This window comes from Blennius ocellaris, assembly GCF_963422515.1.
Source record: "Blennius ocellaris genome assembly, chromosome: 19".
Classification (NCBI taxonomy): domain Eukaryota; kingdom Metazoa; phylum Chordata; class Actinopteri; order Blenniiformes; family Blenniidae; genus Blennius; species Blennius ocellaris.
Genome location: NC_137668.1, coordinates 14,878,500 through 14,903,395, shown reverse-complemented (window position 1 = coordinate 14,903,395; position 24,896 = coordinate 14,878,500). Strand labels below are relative to the sequence as shown.

Sequence of the window (24,896 nt, the reverse complement as noted above, 5' to 3'; positions counted from 1 at the left end):
GCATTTGTTTTCCCTGAATATTCAGTCACTTCACACAAGTATTAAAACGTGCTTGATTTGGTGACTGATTTGACTGTGTTTGCCTTGAGATTATCTATTCAGGTCGTAGCCCCGTGCTGCAGCTCAGCATACTAACAAATCAACAGAAGTACCATCTAAACTGTTATGAGTTGTTGATACACGAGTCATTTTTTCTCTTCCAGAGTCCATTATCCAAAGTACAACAGGGCCACAATGTTGTTACTGTAGTAATTTTACCTGTATGGCCACTTTTTACAAAACTAATTTCAGGTTGATGGTCATTTCTTTTGCATTTAGGATTATATCAAGGCACTACAGAAAACATGTTTGGTGTCATGATAGCTTCAGATGACAACTCAGTAGAAATTCTATTGATGTGATGATAATCCAATGAAAGGACCTACAAACATCAATATTCAACACCAGGAATCCTTCAAGGAAATAAACAGCTTCTTGTGAGTCAGAAAATTTGCCACAGATTAAAACAAAACAAACGCACACATTTCAGAGTATTTCACCGTCTTTAAAAAACTCTTTTTGCACAATAATTTTCATTGAAGAAGCACAGAGATGACAGTTTTACAGCGGTGGTAATGCCATACAATAATCATAGTGGAATACGGGTGTGTTGGAGAGGAGGTCCGATTGGTCAGTACGATGAACCGAATGCCGCCAGGACTCCGCAGCAGGTTCACAGTTTGACTCCAGTCTGGATTTGAACCTCAGCGAGTAAAACGACTCCTTTTATCAGACAGTTTCACTTCACCTTTGGAGGTGTGTAGTGGATTCCTTCGTTGAAAACCTGAGAAACAAAACGTTTTATCTGTGGGCTTCTCAAAGGTGTGATTAAATGGCGTCACTCGTGAACCGGCACCAACGTACCTTCACACTTCTATCATTGACGACTTCTTCAACATTCAGCTCCGACTGCATCAGCTTCAACTGGAGTCAAAGACAAACAATGCTTTGAATTCACACACAGGGGGAGCTCAACAGCAGTGCTGAGGTTCACGAGATAGCATGAGAAATTGGCCTCACATTGGTCTGCTCCTTTCTCAGCTGTTTGATTAGTGCCAAGTTTTCACTGTCTTTAGCTCTTTGCTCACGCAGCTGTCCCACCACTTCAGACGTCTGGGCTATGCAGGCCTTTATGGCTTTGTCTCGGCTCAGGTGGGCCTCCATCATCTGCACAAGAGAAAACACAGCTCAAGAAAAAAAAATCTCAAGAACTCACAGTGGCGGTTTTGAAGATTTGTCAGTGGGATGCATTCAGTTCTTACAGATTCATAAAGCTGCTTGCAGGTTTGCGTTGCATCTACTTTGCCCGAGAAGGACACTGTGGGCACGGTGGTGTTCAGGGAATGGACGATGCGGTCATCTATGGTGCGCATCACCGTCAGCACCTCCTAAGAAACACAAAGTGGAAGATTTTCTCAGACACACAAGCAAATAAGCCTCTTATTTGATCCCAATGGTGACAATACCAGCACAGCTTTCACTAAGAACATTTAGTTAGATTAATCAGCAAGAATTGCTGGAGTGTGATCGTTGACAATATTACGCTTTCAATCCGACTTTGTTAAAGAACAAAACATTTCCATGTTTTATAGTTAAATTATTCAATCAGACAGTCTGTGATGCTTAAATTTTTAGGAGAACAATAACGTGTTTTTGTGATGACAGCACAGGTATTGAAGAATTGTTTCACTGCTGAAGTTGAATAATTAGTTGTGGGAAAGTGTAACTTGTAAAAAGCAAAAACAGATTTCTGATACATGCAACGCTCATTTGACTATACATCAGAAAAGATATTCTGCTTTGGATGAACCATTTCTGTAAGTTTCAATTGGAATATTGCCCTCTGAGCAGGAATTGAGTGGATTTAAATCATTTTCTCAATTTTTCCTGCATTCCTCGCATTTTTTTTTCTTCAAACTTAGTTTAATGGAAGTAAGAACACATGCTCAGCAAAACATCAAACCATAGGACATAATTGTTTAGTTTTTTGTTTGTTTGTTTTTTATTAAAAAAAAGAAAAGAAAGAAAGACATTTTTAAATACATTACAGTCATTCCAATTTGCTTTTATAGAGAAAATAGAAAAGCCCAACATATCCACATGAGCAAGCAGGTGTGTTTGCGACTGTGGAAAGGAAAAACTCCCCCCAACAGGGAGAAACCTTTGCAGAAACCAGACTCAGAGGTGGTGGCATTCTGCTGACCGGTTGGGGTGAAATGATAGAGGAGAGGAGAGGAAAGACAGAGAAAGACTTGGTGGGGAGATACAAACAATACCCTTGTTAGTGCGACATACATTTTTTTTTCTTTTTAATAATACAATAATCACTGTTGCGTCGAGTGACGTTAAGCCAGCCCACATCTGGCCCCGTGATGAGCCCACCGTGCGCACCAGGTGTTAATTTAGGGTGGAAGCAGCTTCCGGGGGAAAGTGATCAGCTGTTGGGAGCGTGAAGAGCGGAGCGGAAAAACAAAGTTGACTGCCGCGATCCAGGGATCGATCAAACTGGTGAGCTGCACGGAGGATCACTCACCAAATAAGACTGGAGACGACTGCCGGTAAGAAGCCGATACCCTGGCTTTCCACACGGACATTTGGTGCCGACGCTGCATGTTGCGTTCGTGTGCGCTCAGAAATATGAACTTTTTCCCACGCGCTCGTTTCACTTTAGGTGTGGACAGTGGCTGATCCAGCCTAAATGTTATTTATCTCACCGCGGTGTTGTTGTTGTTTGGGTTGTAAAGAGCTGCTACATCAATGTGTATATACAATATGTGTAATCTATTGTTAAAGAAAATGAATTATTGTGATGAATTGCACTTGAGCCGCTGAAATGCACTTTAAAGAATGTCTTGTATATTTATATTACTTCAAATCTCATAATTATATTTTATACTGCTTAATGAATTAAATATCATGATTATTTGGGTTAAATGATTAATTGAGAAATTGGTGATAACTTGACTGAAATAGTTTATTTTAAAGTAAATGTATTTAATATATTGGGTACTTGTTGAATTTACTATAGTTGTTATGCCATATTTCTGAAATATTGTTGATTGAAGTGTTTATTGTATTTTGTATAGTTACACTGGTGTTTGCTTGTTTAAGGTTTTTCACCTGCACAAATAAATGAGGAAAAGAAATTAAAAGCCTCATCATTTGGGAGTGAATCCCAGCAGAAAACCTCCAGGAGTGTGAGAGGCGTGCACAAACAACGCCAGGACTTAACAGTGAAAAACCGCATCAAGCTGGTTGAAAAGCTACTCCCAAGACAAAGTACAGAAACTTCCGCTAAACTCCAAGATCACAGCTCATCAAAACACCATCCTACCAATGCTCCAACCCAACATAAAGAAATAAATAAAATAAAAAACTACCTACACTTCCAAAATGGCTGAGTTAAAGTCTCTGCAGCAGGTGAAAAGGGAGCGGACAACTGCCAAACAAAGATTTTCTCGATTGGCAAACTCAATCGTGAAGTCATGTCAGAAAATGTCAGCGGAAGACCTTATAGAAGCCTTCAGCAGAGTTACACAAGAAGCTGAAAAGGTAATGGAAGCAAATGATGAGTTGGAAGCAACTTATGCTGAAATGGAGTCCGAAGATGTAACCGCCTCCAAAGAAGAAATGGAAATATGTGCGGACATTGAAAGGACAGTCAATGAGTGTGAGGCGAGACGCGAGGAAGTCGAGTCAATCATACAGAAAGTCCTGTGGAACAATTTTGGCTGCTCCGAGCTTTTCCTGGCATTAGAGGCAGCTGAAAGGGAAAACAAGCGCCTCTCAGCAACACAACCGAGTTTGAAGTTGGAGGTGTACGACCTTATGCTCAAGAACTTTGAAGGGCTTGTTAAGGCAGCAAAAGAATCCCTCCGCAAATGGAACCGCTGGACCCCAGATGCAGACCGGATGGACACGCAGCAGCGGTTAAGAGAATTGGAAGCTCACCTACCTGCATTGGTGTCGGAGAAGGCTGTTCTAATGCAGGCAAAGATGGAACAAGAAGAGCTAGCTGAAGCAGCTCCCCACTTCCAGGCACCTGGCATCAAATTGAGACCGACGGCGCTCCCAAAATTTGATGGGAATAAACGGAACTACTACTCCTGGAAAAAGGATTGGGAAGCACTCCAAATACAAGGAGAACGTACCGGCTCTAAGGAAGTGAGGAAGTTCCAGCTGTTGGACAGTCTTGAAGAAAAGGTGACGAGGGACCTTCGCCTGTCAACATATGGAACAGCAGATGAGATCTTCCGTGTCCTCGGGAACCGGTTTGGAAACAAAGCTGCCATTGCCTTGGAAATAGTTGAAGAACTACAGATGCTACCACCAGTGAAAAGTTACCAGTCGAGGAGGATCATTGACCTGATACAGGTAGTGGAGAAGGCTTTGCAGGACCTGAGCGAGTTGGGGAATACAGGTGCCCTGAAGAACCCACTCATCACAAAAGCACTGGAGTGCAAGCTGCCAGAAGGCCTAAAGAAAGAATGGCTGGTTTATGCCTCTGAAGAGGAGGAGACAGCATCACCAGTTGACAGGTTTGACAAGCTCCTAAAGTTTCTGAAAAGTCAGGAGAAGATTTATGAACAGCTGGAGCAGTTACAGGATGATGATCCTGGCAGGCGAGAACCAAAGATCCCGCAAAAGCATGCCCGCACAAAGACCACCAAATCATCAACCCCCCAAGCTTGCGTTGTTTGTGGAGAGAGTGGTCACAGGAAAAAGTTGTACTTCTGCAAAAAATTCAAAACACTCAAAGTGGCAGAAAAGAAAGAAGCAGTAAGAAGACTTGGTGCATGTGGGAGGTGTTTGGAAGTCCACACTGATGATGAAGAGTGCAAGACCAACTTCTTGTGCACAAATGAGGGCTGCAAGGACGCTCAAATCCCAGGTCATCACTTCTACCTCTGTTTCAAGTCTGAGCGCAAAGGAGGTGAGCAGAAGTGGGGATCAAAGCCTAATCCAGCAAAAGGTGGAGGGAAAAGGTACACGGAGGCCCAAGAAGAATTCCTGACCAGGTTGCCACCCGAGTTAGCTCTGCAGTGTCGGAACGCCTTTTCCAACTCTGTGTCGAAGACATTCAGCTCAGCTGCACCTGAGCACAGTCTGCTGGCAGAAAATGGCCTCCATGAATTCCCAGTTATTATGATGATCCTGGAGGTAATCGCAAATGCCGGACAAAAGATCGGGACCTTGATAGATTTGGCATCTGACACTAATTACATTACTCATGAGGCTGCACGTGAGTTAAACCTAAGGAGCGAAGATGTGACTCTTGTAGTTCATGGTGTCGGAGGGATGCAAGCCGCAGTGGAGACAAAGCGCTACCTACTCAAGATCCGAGTCACAACCCCAAAGGGAACCTTGAGATCCCACCAGCTGGTTTGTTATGGGCTTGACAGCATTGCTGAGGTGAATCACTGCGTGTCACCCAAGAAACTGCAAAAGATATTTCCTGATGTTCCCCTCCATGAACTGGTCCGCCCCACACAAATAAAGCTCCTCATTAGTCACAAGGAAGGCCAACTTGTCCCTCAAAAAGTGCGATCCGTTGGAGATCTCGTCCTGTGGGACGGTCCCCTTGGAAAAACAGTGGGCGGCTGCCATCCAGATCTTCTTGAAGAAATAACCGTCACAGCTCATGACTCCAGGACGCATTTCGCACGCTCACTGCGGACAGCCTGTGAACCCAGGTGTGGTGGATGTCAATGCGGAAACTGTCAACCTGGGGGGAAGGAAATGACCCTTTCTGAAGAGCGCAGAGTACTGGAGCAGGATGCATATGTGGATGATATTCTTGCCTCTCACAACGACCAGAGCCAACTTGAGCAGAAAATATCCAATATTGAGCAAATGCTAAAGGCCGGAGGTTTTCACCTAAAGCCATGGATGTACTCGGGCCAAAGTGGGAGGTCAACAAGCGGAAAGGAGGAGAAGAATGAGCCCTCGATGATGGTCCTTCCGAACCAACTCTCTGAGGAGGACAATAAAGCCCTGGGTCTTGGTTATCACCCTGAAGACAACAAGCTTCACTTGATGGTAGCTGTGAACTTTTCTAAAAAGAAAAAGAAGATGAGGTTGGGAGAAAACCTTTCAAAAGATGAAGTAAGGGCACAGACACCAAATCCGCTCACCCGAAGACAGCTTCTAAGTCAAGTCTCCGGACTGTATGATCCCCTTGGTCTTGTGATTCCAGTTAAACAGATGGGAGCCATCCTGGTGAGGAGATCCTTTCAAGAAGTGAAGAGCAAGGATGGCCCATCCCAGGATACGTGGGACAAACCTCTATCTGAGGGCCTGCGAGAAGATGCCATGAGTCTGCTTGAAGATTACGCTGAGCTCAGCCAGTTGCGATTCACCAGATCCCTGACACCACCTGACCTGAGCGGCAAGCCCTGTGGCATCACCTTCTCTGACGGCAGTGAAAATTCTTGCGGCGCAATGGTCTGGAGGGCAGCAAAGAAGCTTCTCCGTGTCAAAGCCGAAGGGAGGTCAAAGTGGGAGGCAGCTCCGTCAGTTGGCGTTGTTACTGCAAACGAGAGAGAAGATGCCTTCCGAGACCTCTGCCTGGCAGCACAAGAAGAGCTAGCTTTCCCCAGCACCACAACAAATAGGCTGGTTGTATACCAAGATGCAGCCAGTGGATTGATGATGTGTGGAGGCAGGATCCAGCACTTCAAAGAAGACTGCTCCATTGTCCCACTAATTCCTTTCGATGCCCGGCTTGGGACTCTACTGGCTCGCCACAGTCATCAGAAAGGGCATGAAGGGGTTGATGGAACTCTGGTCAGGATGCGGCAGAAAGCCTGGGTTGTGCAAGGGAGAAGATTGGCTCAATGAGTGGTCAACCAGTGTGTCCACCGCAGAAAGGCAAGGGCTCGGGTCTGTCAGCAAGTAATGGCCAATGTGTTCCAGTGCAGCAACAAAGGTCAACATCCCATGACCAAAGGGGGAGTTCTATTCTGTTGTGCTGCGAAAAGATGTCAGGCGGCTCATCATCCTTCTGCCTATAGAGGAGCAGTGACTCCTTTCAATAATAAAGTTCGCCTCGAAGTTCTGCAACCTGCCTGTATGAATACAGGAAGGTTGAGTGGGAGGTGTTGCGTCGAGTGACGTTAAGCCAGCCCACATCTGGCCCCGTGATGAGCCCACCGTGCGCACCAGGTGTTAATTTAGGGTGGAAGCAGCTTCCGGGGGAAAGTGATCAGCTGTTGGGAGCGTGAAGAGCGGAGCGGAAAAACAAAGTTGACTGCCGCGATCAAGGGATCGATCAAACTGGTGAGCTGCACGGAGGATCACTCACCAAATAAGACTGGAGACGACTGCCGGTAAGAAGCCGATACCCTGGCTTTCCACACGGACATTTGGTGCCGACGCTGCATGTTGCGTTCGTGTGCGCTCAGAAATATGAACTTTTTCCAACGCGCTCGTTTCACTTTAGGTGTGGACAGTGGCTGATCCAGCCTAAATGTTATTTATCTCACCGCGGTGTTGTTGTTGTTTGGGTTGTAAAGAGCTGCTACATCAATGTGTATATACAATATGTGTAATCTATTGTTAAAGAAAATGAATTATTGTGATGAATTGCACTTGAGCCGCTGAAATGCACTTTAAAGAATGTCTTGTATATTTATATTACTTCAAATCTCATAATTATATTTTATACTGCTTAATGAATTAAATATCATGATTATTTGGGTTAAATGATTAATTGAGAAATTGGTGATAACTTGACTGAAATAGTTTATTTTAAAGTAAATGTATTTAATATATTGGGTACTTGTTGAATTTACTATAGTTGTTATGCCATATTTCTGAAATATTGTTGATTGAAGTGTTTATTGTATTTTGTATAGTTACACTGGTGTTTGCTTGTTTAAGGTTTTTCACCTGCACAAATAAATGAGGAAAAGAAATTAAAAGCCTCATCATTTGGGAGTGAATCCCAGCAGAAAACCTCCAGGAGTGTGAGAGGCGTGCACAAACAACGCCAGGACTTAACAATCACAGTGATCTAAATATTTTCCAACTGCCATGAGATTAAATCAGCCTGAGCAACAACAGAGCAAAAACCAAAATAATCACAACAATTATAACAAAAGCAAAAACAAAAGGACACAAAACAAAGAAAAGAAAAAAAGAGAAAAACAGAACGAAACAAAAAACAAAACAAAAACAAACAAAAACAGGAAGAGAAAAAAAAACACCACCAACAACAACAACAACAACAAAAGCAAACAACAACTTGATTTTGATAATTAACAGAACAATCTCGTCAATGAGGAATGGAAGTGTGTGTGCGTGTGTGTGTGTGTGTCTGTGTGTGTGTGTGTGTGTGTGCGTGCGTGCGTGTAGTTTTTCCTCTGGATGTGAATGGAACTGTTGTGGGGGGGCCCGCGGCACCACCCCGGGGGCCGAGGTCACCAGGGCCAGACACCGCCACTCCGGCATCCAGCAACCCACCAGACCCAGTGAGGCCCCAACAAACCACCCCGGAGAGCCACGCCCCAACCCAGAAGGCACCAGACGGAGCGCGCAGAGAGGACCCCCCCCAGGCCAGAGGGGCCCACAAGAGAAGGATAAAGGGCTGCAAGGCCCCAGGCCCCGACCCGAGCCGCCAAGCCGGGACCGGCCAGTGCAGCGCTCCCAGGCCACGCGGGCAGGGAGCCCCCCCGGCCCCGACAGCGGAGCCCGCTGCACCCCCGGTGGCCATCCCCCCCACCACCCCCCCAACCCCGGTGGGACAGAGAAGGCCCCAGCCGCAGAGCCCCAGACCTGCCCCCCCCCCCCCAGACCAGGAGGAGCGAAGGCCCAGCCAGGCCCGGCCGGAGGACAGCCACCCTCCAACCCCCAGGAGCCCCATTCTCCACCAATCCAACTGTGAATAGGGAGGGAGAACCACTACCCAGCCCCCCCGGAGGCGCCACGCTCGAGCGAGCGTGCCCCCCGTACTCCAGCCGCACTCACCCCGGAACACGGTGGGACCACAGCGGGAGGTGCTGGGGGGAGCCCCCACCCCCCCTCCACCCTGAGGGGTGTTGGATGCATGTAGAGATGTGTATTTGTGTTTTGAAGAGGTGGGTGCAATGTGTATGTCTCAGGTGCGGTTTAAAATTGAGGGGTAGCGGGGGCCCGGGCGTTCTACCGCTGCCCAGCGGCAGAACCATAGGACACAAACCATAGGACATAATTGAATGCCAAACAGAAATGTGTGCATGTGTGTTCATCTGCTTTTTATTTATCTATTTTATCTTTGCACTGTTTTTAATTCTTGTTAAAGCACTTTGTGTCACTTCAATGTATAAAAAAATGCTATATGAATAAAGATTGATTTGATTAAAGATTGATTTGATATGATTCTGTCATTTTAAGAGAGTAAACAAAAATGACAAATGTTACATTTCAATCCTTTAGATACTTTAACTTTTAATTTGTATTAGCTACTAACGCATTCTAATTGAGACAATATGGCAGACCGGGAGCTTGGAGTGACAGCTCCTCCACTATCTAATCAGCCACAATGAAAACCTTTCACTAACCCCGTGATGTCATCCACGGGGTTTAGGTAAAGTCGATAGATAAAGAGATAGGAGGGACATTTCGGACGTAACCTAAGATTCTCTGCTGCTGCAGTTTGTGTTTACGGACTTGACGACCAGGCTACGATGGCGGCCGCAGGAAATACAGCCGCCATCTTGGCCCGGTCGTGCATTGTTCATCACGTCATTCATCTGTTTTTGTGGCATCCATACTATCAATGCCCAATATAAGCGTTGCATGAAGTGAAGGATTTTCTTCTTAGTAAATGTTACAGGAGTTTGTTCTGCTGTTTGTGGAAATGAGACGGTTCGCTGAAAGAAACAGTGATCGTGTTCATTTCCCATTTTTTCCCATGAAGTTCCTCATCATCGTTATGTTGCACTTTGACCCACATTCTGTTGAACCACGTTAATCAAAAGACGGATCTTAACAGTCTAATTGATTCTGTATTGTTTTGGATTCATGTCGGCTACTGTCAAATTCCATTTAAATTCATTTTCCTTACATTATAATAATAATAATAATAATAATCTTTATTTCTATAGCACTTTTTATACATTAAGCAACACAAAGTGCTTCCACAAAAATTAAAAACAGTGCAAAGATAAAATAGATGAATAAAAAGCAGGTGAACACACACGCACACATGCAGACACACATCATAGGTGAAGACATGCCGAGTGATATGGAGACATGGCAGGACACTGAGGACTAAGGTGAGGAAAGGGACATATTTGGGCCGTCCACACTGGGGGCGGCACAACTTCCGACCACAGGGGGCGCCGCCCCACAGATCCCCCCCCAACCGGGCAGACAAGCCAATCCCACCGCATACGCGGGGGACCTGCCAGGTGCCCGGGCAGGGAAACCCATGGGACGGCTCCACCAGTGGCAAAAACCGGCCACCACCAGTGTAGCGCCCCCTAGAGGAACCACTGGAGATAAAAAAGAAAATTAGATAATTATCTGAAATAAATAAATAGAAGTAGATAAATACATTGATCAAATACATAACTATATACACACATACATGTATAAAATCAGTTAAAAGCCTGATTAAAAAGGTGAGTTTTTAACCCTTTTTTAAAAACCTCAATGGACTCTGCAGCCCTGAGGTTCCCCGGCAGGCTGTTCCACAAACGGGGGCCATAGGAGCTGAACGCAGCCTCCCCGTGAGTCTTGGTCCTCGTTTGAGGGACAATTAAAAGGCCGGTGCCGGAGGACCTCAGGGCCCGCGAGGGTTGATATGATAAAAGTAGTTCGGATAAATAAGAGGGTGCAAAACCATTAAGACACTTAAAAAATAGTAAAAGAACCTTAAAATCGATCCTGAAGCGAACGGGGAGCCAATGCAGCAATTTTAAAATAGGCGTGATGTGGGCCCGCCCTCTGGTCCTCGTCAGCACTCGTGCGGCAGAGTTTTGTAGGATTAAACAGTCTAAATACACATTTCCCAGTACAGTTTTTGTGATGTGATTATATTCACAATCACAAATAAAAGTTACTGATTAAGATGCAGAATGTAGCTTACAGTGCATTCATGTTATCATTGATCCCCATAATATTCAAAATTAAAATAACATTGCCAATCGGTCATTGTGAAAATGTTGGGTTTTTTTTGTGTTTCACAATTATGTTGGTTTTGTGAAGTCAATTAGACAGTTGTTTGAACACAAGCTTGGCTGGCTTTTGCTATTTACAAAAGCTGAACAGCAGGTGTCACCATGCAATTCCACTTAATTGTATGCTGTTTTTGGCAAAACAACTGTCAAACTGCAGCGGCAGAGAATCCAAGACACCAGAGCACCGTGTGGAGTATTTCTGGACAAATCGGCAGACTGTGGAAAGCAGGGCTCGGGGATTACTGTTCACAGGTAAGATGGAACATTAATATTGTTTGAATTTTGTGAATATAAAAGTATTGTTCTATATTTCTGTCCACTAGCAAACTCGTAGCAGCTTCCATGAGCTTGACTTTGTTTACAGGCTTAAGGAGAATAAACACTCTACATAGTAAGACCCACAACTGGAACGGAACCAGGGATGCAGTAATTTTCACATGAGGCCCCTATGATGCCCTTCAGAATAGACATCAAATCAAACAGAATACACACAGCAACACCTTTGTATTTTTTCCTCATTTTTTTGCTGGACATTCAAATCGAATCAAAATGTAAATAAATTGAACACAGAAACAGTTAAGAGGTGGAAAAACAACTTTTTTATTGTTATTCACCAATCATAAGGTAATCATAAGTAATAAGAATGGTCTTGGCGTTGCTAAAATCCAGACAACACATCCTCCCCTTCTTCACATGGAAAAGCCTGAAGAAGGTTCTGACCTGGGGAGACTGGACGCATGGTCACGGAAACGGCTCAAGAGGATCATCCTCGGTATGATGTTGTTGCACACCGCTCAGGGAAAACTCATCTCCTGGAAGGTTCACATATACTATGATATGAAGGTAGTCTCCCACGTGAACCTGCAAGTAATGCATCTGAATTAATATTCAACACAATCTTTCATTGTTCAACAAATTGTCTCTCTGATGCTGTTATTCTGTCCACGAGCACATCTGATGATATATTTTGCTCGATTGATAAATAACAACAAATAAAGGTTTTTTAAATTACCTTGATGAGAAAGTTCATCCCTTCCACAACCTGCCTCCTGTATTTAATGGCTCTGAATTCCTTATAATTTTTCCCGGTCTTCTTCTCAACTGCAGTCTTGACCTGTGAATCACATAAAACAGGAATCCAGAGTGTCACATACAACAAAGAGATGCATGTGGGAGGATGTTAGAAATCAAGGTTGGCTGAAGCTCACCTTATCACAGATCTTCTGAGTCTCTGGAGTGGCATCCTCCGTCGGCCCGTATCCTCCAACTGGATCAGACATTCTGGAAAAGTCCTCTAAAGAAAGACTGGTATGCTTGTATGGGTGCAAAATGCTTCATTTCATGTGGTTGTCTCCTGTATTTATGCTGCACAGCTGGAAGCATCTGAGCAAGTATCACATGAAGGGCGGCATCGCACGTCACCTCAGCCAGTTTATTTACTCATCACATTTACAGTTACTCCCCAAATTCTAATGCAATCTGTCCATTCTTGTCCAAAGGTACTCAAGGCAAGTTGAAATGCTTCAGGTTTATTGCACACAAAACATTATATGAATAAGGCAACTCAAAATAACTTAAATAAGTGACAACGAAACAAAATATGAAGGAATAAAGGTTCAAAAATAAACAGAACAATGACTTAAAGTAATTACTTGATCAGCATGGCAAAGCTGTGAGAAAGTGGAAAATTAGGCATGCTGCTTCAAATCTCTATGAAAGAAAAGATAAAGTGATCATATTTAGAATCTTTATGTTTTCTTCTGAAATAGCTAAGGTAATCTAAAGAAAGTACTGGCATGTGGGAAGAATAAACTTTGCTAATTATTGAAACAGATGTTATTTTTTATTGCAGCATTAATGTTTTGTGTTATTGGCATTGAATGGTTCATCTATTCTGGTCTGTGTATGTTTTGGTCATTGGATTTTCCGTTCAGAGAAGGAAAAAAAAGATCAGTGATCAGTTCTTTTTGCATCTGGTGCCTCTCATTGTTAATATTAATTTATTTTTGGCACAAGCTGGTGTTGTAGGTATGAGACTATTGTGAACTGAATTAATTCGATTATGGATATTTATCCAGTGCACTAGGCATGTTAGAAAAAATACTCCAACATACATGACATCTACACAGTGGCTATTGGTGATAAAAAAAAAAAAAAGTTATTTAAAAACCCAGATTATGTTTTCAAAGAACAAGTCAAGAATGAAACAAGCTTGAGATTAATAAATAGAAACTATGACATTTTATTACCAGTTGGTACTGAAAGATCACAGTCCTGTGGAGTTGGTGCATCACGGTGGCTGGAGCAGCTTTATGCAACCACCATGTGGCTTTGCTCTTCCAGTCTGCACAATATTCACATTGATTTATAGATGAAGCCCCAGACACTTGGTTGGTGATATTCCCTAAACTATGTTGTGTTTAGCACAAGTTAACGCAAGTTTAACAATCATCCAGGCCCTGTGGATAAGATGGCTGTGCTGTCTGCTAAACCCAAGTGAGGAGCAACTACAGAAGGTGTAAGATAAAAGCTGAATATTATAGATTTAAAGCTGAATGTTATAGATTTATTTCAGTATTCTTCATGAATGTTAGACTGAAAAAGTATGTGTACACCACGTATGTATTACACTTCACACAGGAGCACACTCTAAAACGACCTCAGTGGGGATTTACCTGATCTCTCCATCCTTCAGGATATAACTATCAAATTTCACATGACGCTACCAAACAATATCAACAAAACTTGGTATACCTATGCCAGTATTCCACAGTTTTATTAGTTCTCCTCTTCTAATTAAACATATTATAACTCATCAAATATGCAAACAAGTATTCTGCACTGGAGGATTTTTCTTTTTTATCTGACAGCAATATGAGAATATTTACGCAAGGCTGTTCCATGAGTTCATAAACAACATAAACCAGTACAGAGTAACGTTTGTGTGCTATTTTGCCTTTTTTATTATTTGTGGCGAAGACTTAATAAACACGACTATCTATATTTAACATTTGTTCTTACTTTACAGGTTTCAAACATTAACACCCCCTTAAATTATAAATTGTCTTTCTTTGAAAAAGCCATTTTTGAATACCATCTGGAATGCTAATATTCATTACACGGAACACAATTTCTTATATTTTAAAATATATAATATCCAGAAATTTTTATGTGGATGATTGTATGAAAAGTTAATTGGCAGAATCCCCTTATCCTGCTCTAGTTATGATCCTAATCACTCTTTTCTGCAATTTGATTGTTGGAACCAAGTTAGTCTTACATGTTTTTCCACACATGTCCACACAATATGTCATATAAGGCAGCACAAGTGAACAGTACCATAAATGTAGACATTTATTATTCAGTAAGTCTCTAGTTTTGTAAAGAAGAGAAATAGACTTGGACAATTTTCATTTTTCGTGTTCTATGTGAGGCTTCCAACAAAGTTTGTCATCTATTATGCCCTATTATCATATATTATACTCCTAAACCCTTTCAATTTCAACATTATCTAAATACAGTTTTACTTCAGCATCAACCTGCTTCAGCTGATCCAGAATGTTTCTGTCAGAGTTCTTACAAACACCAATAAACTGGACCAGATCACACCGGTCCTCTAAACACCACAATGGCTTCCTGTGAGTGAAAGGATGGATTTTAAAATCTTCCTTCTGCTCTACAAAGTGTTGCGTGGTCTTGGACCATGAATCATCCAGACCTCTCCGGTGGTCTGAGACAGGACTACTGTGTGTTCCAGAACCAGAACCAAACAAAGTAAAGCAGCTTTGAGTTTATCTGTTTCTCACACAAGAGGTCTGCTCAACTGTTTTAATTGCCTTTTATCTTATAATTTCTCAATGTCTTCTTTTATTTCTGTTTGGCATATTGATATCGTCATTCAAGAAGTTCCAGAGAAACACGGGACATGGGCATATTGATATCGTCACTCAAGCAGTTTCAGAGAAACACGGGACATGGGCATATTGATATCGTCACTCAAGAAATTCCAGAGAAACACGGGACATGGGCATATCGATATCGTTACTCCAGCAGGGCTACACTGAGGACAGATAAACAGAAGCGTTGCTGTGTTTATTCTGTATGATTTGATATCTATTCTGAAGGGAATCATAGGGGCCTCATGTCAAAATTACTGCATCCCTGGTTCCGTTCCTATTGTGGGTCTTACCATGTGGAGATTGTTTTTTCTCCTTGAGCCTGCATTTGTTTTCCCTGAATATTCAGTCACTTCACACAAGTATTAAAACGTGCTTGATTTGGTGACTGATTTGACTGTGTTTGCCTTGAGATTATCTATTCAGGTCGTAGCCCCGTGCTGCAGCTCAGCATACTAACAAATCAACAGAAGTACCATCTAAACTGTTATGAGTTGTTGATACACGAGTCATTTTTTCTCTTCCAGAGTCCATTATCCAAAGTACAACAGGGCCACAATGTTGTTACTGTAGTAATTTTACCTGTATGGCCACTTTTTACAAAACTAATTTCAGGTTGATGGTCATTTCTTTTGCATTTAGGATTATATCAAGGCACTACAGAAAACATGTTTGGTGTCATGATAGCTTCAGATGACAACTCAGTAGAAATTCTATTGATGTGATGATAATCCAATGAAAGGACCTACAAACATCAATATTCAACACCAGGAATCCTTCAAGGAAATAAACAGCTTCTTGTGAGTCAGAAAATTTGCCACAGATTAAAACAAAACAAACGCACACATTTCAGAGTATTTCACCGTCTTTAAAAAACTCTTTTTGCACAATAATTTTCATTGAAGAAGCACAGAGATGACAGTTTTACAGCGGTGGTAATGCCATACAATAATCATAGTGGAATACGGGTGTGTTGGAGAGGAGGTCCGATTGGTCAGTACGATGAACCGAATGCCGCCAGGACTCCGCAGCAGGTTCACAGTTTGACTCCAGTCTGGATTTGAACCTCAGCGAGTAAAACGACTCCTTTTATCAGACAGTTTCACTTCACCTTTGGAGGTGTGTAGTGGATTCCTTCGTTGAAAACCTGAGAAACAAAACGTTTTATCTGTGGGCTTCTCAAAGGTGTGATTAAATGGCGTCACTCGTGAACCGGCACCAACGTACCTTCACACTTCTATCATTGACGACTTCTTCAACATTCAGCTCCGACTGCATCAGCTTCAACTGGAGTCAAAGACAAACAATGCTTTGAATTCACACACAGGGGGAGCTCAACAGCAGTGCTGAGGTTCACGAGATAGCATGAGAAATTGGCCTCACATTGGTCTGCTCCTTTCTCAGCTGTTTGATTAGTGCCAAGTTTTCACTGTCTTTAGCTCTTTGCTCACGCAGCTGTCCCACCACTTCAGACGTCTGGGCTATGCAGGCCTTTATGGCTTTGTCTCGGCTCAGGTGGGCCTCCATCATCTGCACAAGAGAAAACACAGCTCAAGAAAAAAAAATCTCAAGAACTCACAGTGGCGGTTTTGAAGATTTGTCAGTGGGATGCATTCAGTTCTTACAGATTCATAAAGCTGCTTGCAGGTTTGCGTTGCATCTACTTTGCCCGAGAAGGACACTGTGGGCACGGTGGTGTTCAGGGAATGGACGATGCGGTCATCTATGGTGCGCATCACCGTCAGCACCTCCTAAGAAACACAAAGTGGAAGATTTTCTCAGACACACAAGCAAATAAGCCTCTTATTTGATCCCAATGGTGACAATACCAGCACAGCTTTCACTAAGAACATTTAGTTAGATTAATCAGCAAGAATTGCTGGAGTGTGATCGTTGACAATATTACGCTTTCAATCCGACTTTGTTAAAGAACAAAACATTTCCATGTTTTATAGTTAAATTATTCAATCAGACAGTCTGTGATGCTTAAATTTTTAGGAGAACAATAACGTGTTTTTGTGATGACAGCACAGGTATTGAAGAATTGTTTCACTGCTGAAGTTGAATAATTAGTTGTGGGAAAGTGTAACTTGTAAAAAGCAAAAACAGATTTCTGATACATGCAACGCTCATTTGACTATACATCAGAAAAGATATTCTGCTTTGGATGAACCATTTCTGTAAGTTTCAATTGGAATATTGCCCTCTGAGCAGGAATTGAGTGGATTTAAATCATTTTCTCAATTTTTCCTGCATTCCTCGCATTTTTTTTTCTTCAAACTTAGTTTAATGGAAGTAAGAACACATGCTCAGCAAAACATCAAACCATAGGACATAATTGTTTAGTTTTTTGTTTGTTTGTTTTTTATTAAAAAAAAGAAAAGAAAGAAAGACATTTTTAAATACATTACAGTCATTCCAATTTGCTTTTATAGAGAAAATAGAAAAGCCCAACATATCCACATGAGCAAGCAGGTGTGTTTGCGACTGTGGAAAGGAAAAACTCCCCCCAACAGGGAGAAACCTTTGCAGAAACCAGACTCAGAGGTGGTGGCATTCTGCTGACCGGTTGGGGTGAAATGATAGAGGAGAGGAGAGGAAAGACAGAGAAAGACTTGGTGGGGAGATACAAACAATACCCTTGTTAGTGCGACATACATTTTTTTTTCTTTTTAATAATACAATAATCACTGTTGCGTCGAGTGACGTTAAGCCAGCCCACATCTGGCCCCGTGATGAGCCCACCGTGCGCACCAGGTGTTAATTTAGGGTGGAAGCAGCTTCCGGGGGAAAGTGATCAGCTGTTGGGAGCGTGAAGAGCGGAGCGGAAAAACAAAGTTGACTGCCGCGATCCAGGGATCGATCAAACTGGTGAGCTGCACGGAGGATCACTCACCAAATAAGACTGGAGACGACTGCCGGTAAGAAGCCGATACCCTGGCTTTCCACACGGACATTTGGTGCCGACGCTGCATGTTGCGTTCGTGTGCGCTCAGAAATATGAACTTTTTCCCACGCGCTCGTTTCACTTTAGGTGTGGACAGTGGCTGATCCAGCCTAAATGTTATTTATCTCACCGCGGTGTTGTTGTTGTTTGGGTTGTAAAGAGCTGCTACATCAATGTGTATATACAATATGTGTAATCTATTGTTAAAGAAAATGAATTATTGTGATGAATTGCACTTGAGCCGCTGAAATGCACTTTAAAGAATGTCTTGTATATTTATATTACTTCAAATCTCATAATTATATTTTATACTGCTTAATGAATTAAATATCATGATTATTTGGGTTAAATGATTAATTGAGAAATTGGTGATAACTTGACTGAAATAGTTTATTTTAAAGTAAATGTATTTAATATATTGGGTACTTGTTGAATTTACTATAGTTGTTATGCCATATTTCTGAAATATTGTTGATTGAAGTGTTTATTGTATTTTGTATAGTTACACTGGTGTTTGCTTGTTTAAGGTTTTTCACCTGCACAAATAAATGAGGAAAAGAAATTAAAAGCCTCATCATTTGGGAGTGAATCCCAGCAGAAAACCTCCAGGAGTGTGAGAGGCGTGCACAAACAACGCCAGGACTTAACAGTGAAAAACCGCATCAAGCTGGTTGAAAAGCTACTCCCAAGACAAAGTACAGAAACTTCCGCTAAACTCCAAGATCACAGCTCATCAAAACACCATCCTACCAATGCTCCAACCCAACATAAAGAAATAAATAAAATAAAAAACTACCTACACTTCCAAAATGGCTGAGTTAAAGTCTCTGCAGCAGGTGAAAAGGGAGCGGACAACTGCCAAACAAAGATTTTCTCGATTGGCAAACTCAATCGTGAAGTCATGTCAGAAAATGTCAGCGGAAGACCTTATAGAAGCCTTCAGCAGAGTTACACAAGAAGCTGAAAAGGTAATGGAAGCAAATGATGAGTTGGAAGCAACTTATGCTGAAATGGAGTCCGAAGATGTAACCGCCTCCAAAGAAGAAATGGAAATATGTGCGGACATTGAAAGGACAGTCAATGAGTGTGAGGCGAGACGCGAGGAAGTCGAGTCAATCATACAGAAAGTCCTGTGGAACAATTTTGGCTGCTCCGAGCTTTTCCTGGCATTAGAGGCAGCTGAAAGGGAAAACAAGCGCCTCTCAGCAACACAACCGAGTTTGAAGTTGGAGGTGTACGACCTTATGCTCAAGAACTTTGAAGGGCTTGTTAAGGCAGCAAAAGAATCCCTCCGCAAATGGAACCGCTGGACCCCAGATGCAGACCGGATGGACACGCAGCAGCGGTTAAGAGAATTGGAAGCTCACCTACCTGCATTGGTGTCGGAGAAGGCTGTTCTAATGCAGGCAAAGATGGAACAAGAAGAGCTAGCTGAAGCAGCTCCCCACTTCCAGGCACCTGGCATCAAATTGAGACCGACGGCGCTCCCAAAATTTGATGGGAATAAACGGAACTACTACTCCTGGAAAAAGGATTGGGAAGCACTCCAAATACAAGGAGAACGTACCGGCTCTAAGGAAGTGAGGAAGTTCCAGCTGTTGGACAGTCTTGAAGAAAAGGTGACGAGGGACCTTCGCCTGTCAACATATGGAACAGCAGATGAGATCTTCCGTGTCCTCGGGAACCGGTTTGGAAACAAAGCTGCCATTGCCTTGGAAATAGTTGAAGAACTACAGATGCTACCACCAGTGAAAAGTTACCAGTCGAGGAGGATCATTGACCTGATACAGGTAGTGGAGAAGGCTTTGCAGGACCTGAGCGAGTTGGGGAATACAGGTGCCCTGAAGAACCCACTCATCACAAAAGCACTGGAGTGCAAGCTGCCAGAAGGCCTAAAGAAAGAATGGCTGGTTTATGCCTCTGAAGAGGAGGAGACAGCATCACCAGTTGACAGGTTTGACAAGCTCCTAAAGTTTCTGAAAAGTCAGGAGAAGATTTATGAACAGCTGGAGCAGTTACAGGATGATGATCCTGGCAGGCGAGAACCAAAGATCCCGCAAAAGCATGCCCGCACAAAGACCACCAAATCATCAACCCCCCAAGCTTGCGTTGTTTGTGGAGAGAGTGGTCACAGGAAAAAGTTGTACTTCTGCAAAAAATTCAAAACACTCAAAGTGGCAGAAAAGAAAGAAGCAGTAAGAAGACTTGGTGCATGTGGGAGGTGTTTGGAAGTCCACACTGATGATGAAGAGTGCAAGACCAACTTCTTGTGCACAAATGAGGGCTGCAAGGACGCTCAAATCCCAGGTCATCACTTCTACCTCTGTTTCAAGTCTGAGCGCAAAGGAGGTGAGCAGAAGTGGGGATCAAAGCCTAATCCAGCAAAAGGTGGAGGGAAAAGGTACACGGAGGCCCAAGAAGAATTCCTGACCAGGTTGCCACCCGAGTTAGCTCTGCAGTGTCGGAACGCCTTTTCCAACTCTGTGTCGAAGACATTCAGCTCAGCTGCACCTGAGCACAGTCTGCTGGCAGAAAATGGCCTCCATGAATTCCCAGTTATTATGATGATCCTGGAGGTAATCGCAAATGCCGGACAAAAGATCGGGACCTTGATAGATTTGGCATCTGACACTAATTACATTACTCATGAGGCTGCACGTGAGTTAAACCTAAGGAGCGAAGATGTGACTCTTGTAGTTCATGGTGTCGGAGGGATGCAAGCCGCAGTGGAGACAAAGCGCTACCTACTCAAGATCCGAGTCACAACCCCAAAGGGAACCTTGAGATCCCACCAGCTGGTTTGTTATGGGCTTGACAGCATTGCTGAGGTGAATCACTGCGTGTCACCCAAGAAACTGCAAAAGATATTTCCTGATGTTCCCCTCCATGAACTGGTCCGCCCCACACAAATAAAGCTCCTCATTAGTCACAAGGAAGGCCAACTTGTCCCTCAAAAAGTGCGATCCGTTGGAGATCTCGTCCTGTGGGACGGTCCCCTTGGAAAAACAGTGGGCGGCTGCCATCCAGATCTTCTTGAAGAAATAACCGTCACAGCTCATGACTCCAGGACGCATTTCGCACGCTCACTGCGGACAGCCTGTGAACCCAGGTGTGGTGGATGTCAATGCGGAAACTGTCAACCTGGGGGGAAGGAAATGACCCTTTCTGAAGAGCGCAGAGTACTGGAGCAGGATGCATATGTGGATGATATTCTTGCCTCTCACAACGACCAGAGCCAACTTGAGCAGAAAATATCCAATATTGAGCAAATGCTAAAGGCCGGAGGTTTTCACCTAAAGCCATGGATGTACTCGGGCCAAAGTGGGAGGTCAACAAGCGGAAAGGAGGAGAAGAATGAGCCCTCGATGATGGTCCTTCCGAACCAACTCTCTGAGGAGGACAATAAAGCCCTGGGTCTTGGTTATCACCCTGAAGACAACAAGCTTCACTTGATGGTAGCTGTGAACTTTTCTAAAAAGAAAAAGAAGATGAGGTTGGGAGAAAACCTTTCAAAAGATGAAGTAAGGGCACAGACACCAAATCCGCTCACCCGAAGACAGCTTCTAAGTCAAGTCTCCGGACTGTATGATCCCCTTGGTCTTGTGATTCCAGTTAAACAGATGGGAGCCATCCTGGTGAGGAGATCCTTTCAAGAAGTGAAGAGCAAGGATGGCCCATCCCAGGATACGTGGGACAAACCTCTATCTGAGGGCCTGCGAGAAGATGCCATGAGTCTGCTTGAAGATTACGCTGAGCTCAGCCAGTTGCGATTCACCAGATCCCTGACACCACCTGACCTGAGCGGCAAGCCCTGTGGCATCACCTTCTCTGACGGCAGTGAAAATTCTTGCGGCGCAATGGTCTGGAGGGCAGCAAAGAAGCTTCTCCGTGTCAAAGCCGAAGGGAGGTCAAAGTGGGAGGCAGCTCCGTCAGTTGGCGTTGTTACTGCAAACGAGAGAGAAGATGCCTTCCGAGACCTCTGCCTGGCAGCACAAGAAGAGCTAGCTTTCCCCAGCACCACAACAAATAGGCTGGTTGTATACCAAGATGCAGCCAGTGGATTGATGATGTGTGGAGGCAGGATCCAGCACTTCAAAGAAGACTGCTCCATTGTCCCACTAATTCCTTTCGATGCCCGGCTTGGGACTCTACTGGCTCGCCACAGTCATCAGAAAGGGCATGAAGGGGTTGATGGAACTCTGGTCAGGATGCGGCAGAAAGCCTGGGTTGTGCAAGGGAGAAGATTGGCTCAATGAGTGGTCAACCAGTGTGTCCACCGCAGAAAGGCAAGGGCTCGGGTCTGTCAGCAAGTAATGGCCAATGTGTTCCAGTGCAGCAACAAAGGTCAACATCCCATGACCAAAGGGGGAGTTCTATTCTGTTGTGCTGCGAAAAGATGTCAGGCGGCTCATCATCCTTCTGCCTATAGAGGAGCAGTGACTCCTTTCAATAATAAAGTTCGCCTCGAAGTTCTGCAACCTGCCTGTATGAATACAGGAAGGTTGAGTGGGAGGTGTTGCGTCGAGTGACGTTAAGCCAGCCCACATCTGGCCCCGTGATGAGCCCACCGTGCGCACCAGGTGTTAATTTAGGGTGGAAGCAGCTTCCGGGGGAAAGTGATCAGCTGTTGGGAGCGTGAAGAGCGGAGCGGAAAAACAAAGTTGACTGCCGCGATCAAGGGATCGATCAAACTGGTGAGCTGCACGGAGGATCACTCACCAAATAAGACTGGAGACGACTGCCGGTAAGAAGCCGATACCCTGGCTTTCCACACGGACATTTGGTGCCGACGCTGCATGTTGCGTTCGTGTGCGCTCAGAAATATGAACTTTTTCCAACGCGCTCGTTTCACTTTAGGTGTGGACAGTGGCTGATCCAGCCTAAATGTTATTTATCTCACCGCGGTGTTGTTGTTGTTTGGGTTGTAAAGAGCTGCTACATCAATGTGTATATACAATATGTGTAATCTATTGTTAAAGAAAATGAATTATTGTGATGAATTGCACTTGAGCCGCTGAAATGCACTTTAAAGAATGTCTTGTATATTTATATTACTTCAAATCTCATAATTATATTTTATACTGCTTAATGAATTAAATATCATGATTATTTGGGTTAAATGATTAATTGAGAAATTGGTGATAACTTGACTGAAATAGTTTATTTTAAAGTAAATGTATTTAATATATTGGGTACTTGTTGAATTTACTATAGTTGTTATGCCATATTTCTGAAATATTGTTGATTGAAGTGTTTATTGTATTTTGTATAGTTACACTGGTGTTTGCTTGTTTAAGGTTTTTCACCTGCACAAATAAATGAGGAAAAGAAATTAAAAGCCTCATCATTTGGGAGTGAATCCCAGCAGAAAACCTCCAGGAGTGTGAGAGGCGTGCACAAACAACGCCAGGACTTAACAATCACAGTGATCTAAATATTTTCCAACTGCCATGAGATTAAATCAGCCTGAGCAACAACAGAGCAAAAACCAAAATAATCACAACAATTATAACAAAAGCAAAAACAAAAGGACACAAAACAAAGAAAAGAAAAAAAGAGAAAAACAGAACGAAACAAAAAACAAAACAAAAACAAACAAAAACAGGAAGAGAAAAAAAAACACCACCAACAACAACAACAACAACAAAAGCAAACAACAACTTGATTTTGATAATTAACAGAACAATCTCGTCAATGAGGAATGGAAGTGTGTGTGCGTGTGTGTGTGTGTGTCTGTGTGTGTGTGTGTGTGTGCGTGCGTGCGTGTAGTTTTTCCTCTGGATGTGAATGGAACTGTTGTGGGGGGGCCCGCGGCACCACCCCGGGGGCCGAGGTCACCAGGGCCAGACACCGCCACTCCGGCATCCAGCAACCCACCAGACCCAGTGAGGCCCCAACAAACCACCCCGGAGAGCCACGCCCCAACCCAGAAGGCACCAGACGGAGCGCGCAGAGAGGACCCCCCCCAGGCCAGAGGGGCCCACAAGAGAAGGATAAAGGGCTGCAAGGCCCCAGGCCCCGACCCGAGCCGCCAAGCCGGGACCGGCCAGTGCAGCGCTCCCAGGCCACGCGGGCAGGGAGCCCCCCCGGCCCCGACAGCGGAGCCCGCTGCACCCCCGGTGGCCATCCCCCCCACCACCCCCCCAACCCCGGTGGGACAGAGAAGGCCCCAGCCGCAGAGCCCCAGACCTGCCCCCCCCCCCAGACCAGGAGGAGCGAAGGCCCAGCCAGGCCCGGCCGGAGGACAGCCACCCTCCAACCCCCAGGAGCCCCATTCTCCACCAATCCAACTGTGAATAGGGAGGGAGAACCACTACCCAGCCCCCCCGGAGGCGCCACGCTCGAGCGAGCGTGCCCCCCGTACTCCAGCCGCACTCACCCCGGAACACGGTGGGACCACAGCGGGAGGTGCTGGGGGGAGCCCCCACCCCCCCTCCACCCTGAGGGGTGTTGGATGCATGTAGAGATGTGTATTTGTGTTTTGAAGAGGTGGGTGCAATGTGTATGTCTCAGGTGCGGTTTAAAATTGAGGGGTAGCGGGGTCCCGGGCGTTCTACCGCTGCCCAGCGGCAGAACCATAGGACACAAACCATAGGACATAATTGAATGCCAAACAGAAATGTGTGCATGTGTGTTCATCTGCTTTTTATTTATCTATTTTATCTTTGCACTGTTTTTAATTCTTGTTAAAGCACTTTGTGTCACTTCAATGTATAAAAAAATGCTATATGAATAAAGATTGATTTGATTAAAGATTGATTTGATATGATTCTGTCATTTTAAGAGAGTAAACAAAAATGACAAATGTTACATTTCAATCCTTTAGATACTTTAACTTTTAATTTGTATTAG

General features: G+C 44.0%; 3 protein-coding genes across 3 annotated transcripts; all 3 read right to left on the bottom strand.

The window, feature by feature from the left end:
* Positions 1–778: 778 nt before the first annotated feature.
* Positions 779–1,437, bottom strand: LOC308144221 (protein MIX23-like; the record flags this gene model as incomplete). Its single annotated transcript, XM_080515277.1, has 4 exons — positions 1,302–1,437; positions 1,060–1,206; positions 904–963; positions 779–823 (listed from the first exon to the last, which is right to left on the bottom strand). The coding sequence occupies exons 1-4, from the start codon at positions 1,410–1,412 to the stop codon at positions 779–781; spliced, it is 363 nt and encodes a 120-aa protein (XP_080371403.1). The 5' UTR covers positions 1,413–1,437.
* Positions 1,438–11,777: 10,340 nt separating this feature from the next.
* On the bottom strand, positions 11,778–12,528 carry LOC308143992 (cystatin-A5-like). The gene is made up of 3 exons (XM_080514965.1): positions 12,410–12,528; positions 12,214–12,315; positions 11,778–12,062 (listed from the first exon to the last, which is right to left on the bottom strand). The coding sequence occupies exons 1-3, from the start codon at positions 12,479–12,481 to the stop codon at positions 11,943–11,945; spliced, it is 294 nt and encodes a 97-aa protein (XP_080371091.1). The 5' UTR covers positions 12,482–12,528; the 3' UTR covers positions 11,778–11,942.
* A 3,671-nt stretch (positions 12,529–16,199) lies between these two features.
* LOC308144220 (protein MIX23-like) lies at positions 16,200–16,858 on the bottom strand (the record flags this gene model as incomplete). The annotated part of the gene is made up of 4 exons (XM_080515276.1): positions 16,723–16,858; positions 16,481–16,627; positions 16,325–16,384; positions 16,200–16,244 (listed from the first exon to the last, which is right to left on the bottom strand). Exons 1-4 carry the CDS (start codon positions 16,831–16,833, stop codon positions 16,200–16,202), a joined length of 363 nt encoding a protein of 120 aa, XP_080371402.1. The 5' UTR covers positions 16,834–16,858.
* Positions 16,859–24,896: the final 8,038 nt, after the last annotated feature.

Bases quoted from the DNA above. Each gene is read 5' to 3' on its own strand.
- LOC308143992 (XM_080514965.1), bottom strand. From the start codon at position 12,481: ATGTCTGATCCAGTTGGAGGATACGGGCCGACGGAGGATGCCACTCCA. The intron at 12,316-12,409 runs GTGAGCTTCAGC...TGTGATTCACAG, and splicing joins CTCAGAAGATCTGTGATAAG to GTCAAGACTGCAGTTGAGAA. The intron at 12,063-12,213 runs GTAATTTAAAAA...CATTACTTGCAG, and splicing joins GGATGAACTTTCTCATCAAG to GTTCACGTGGGAGACTACCT.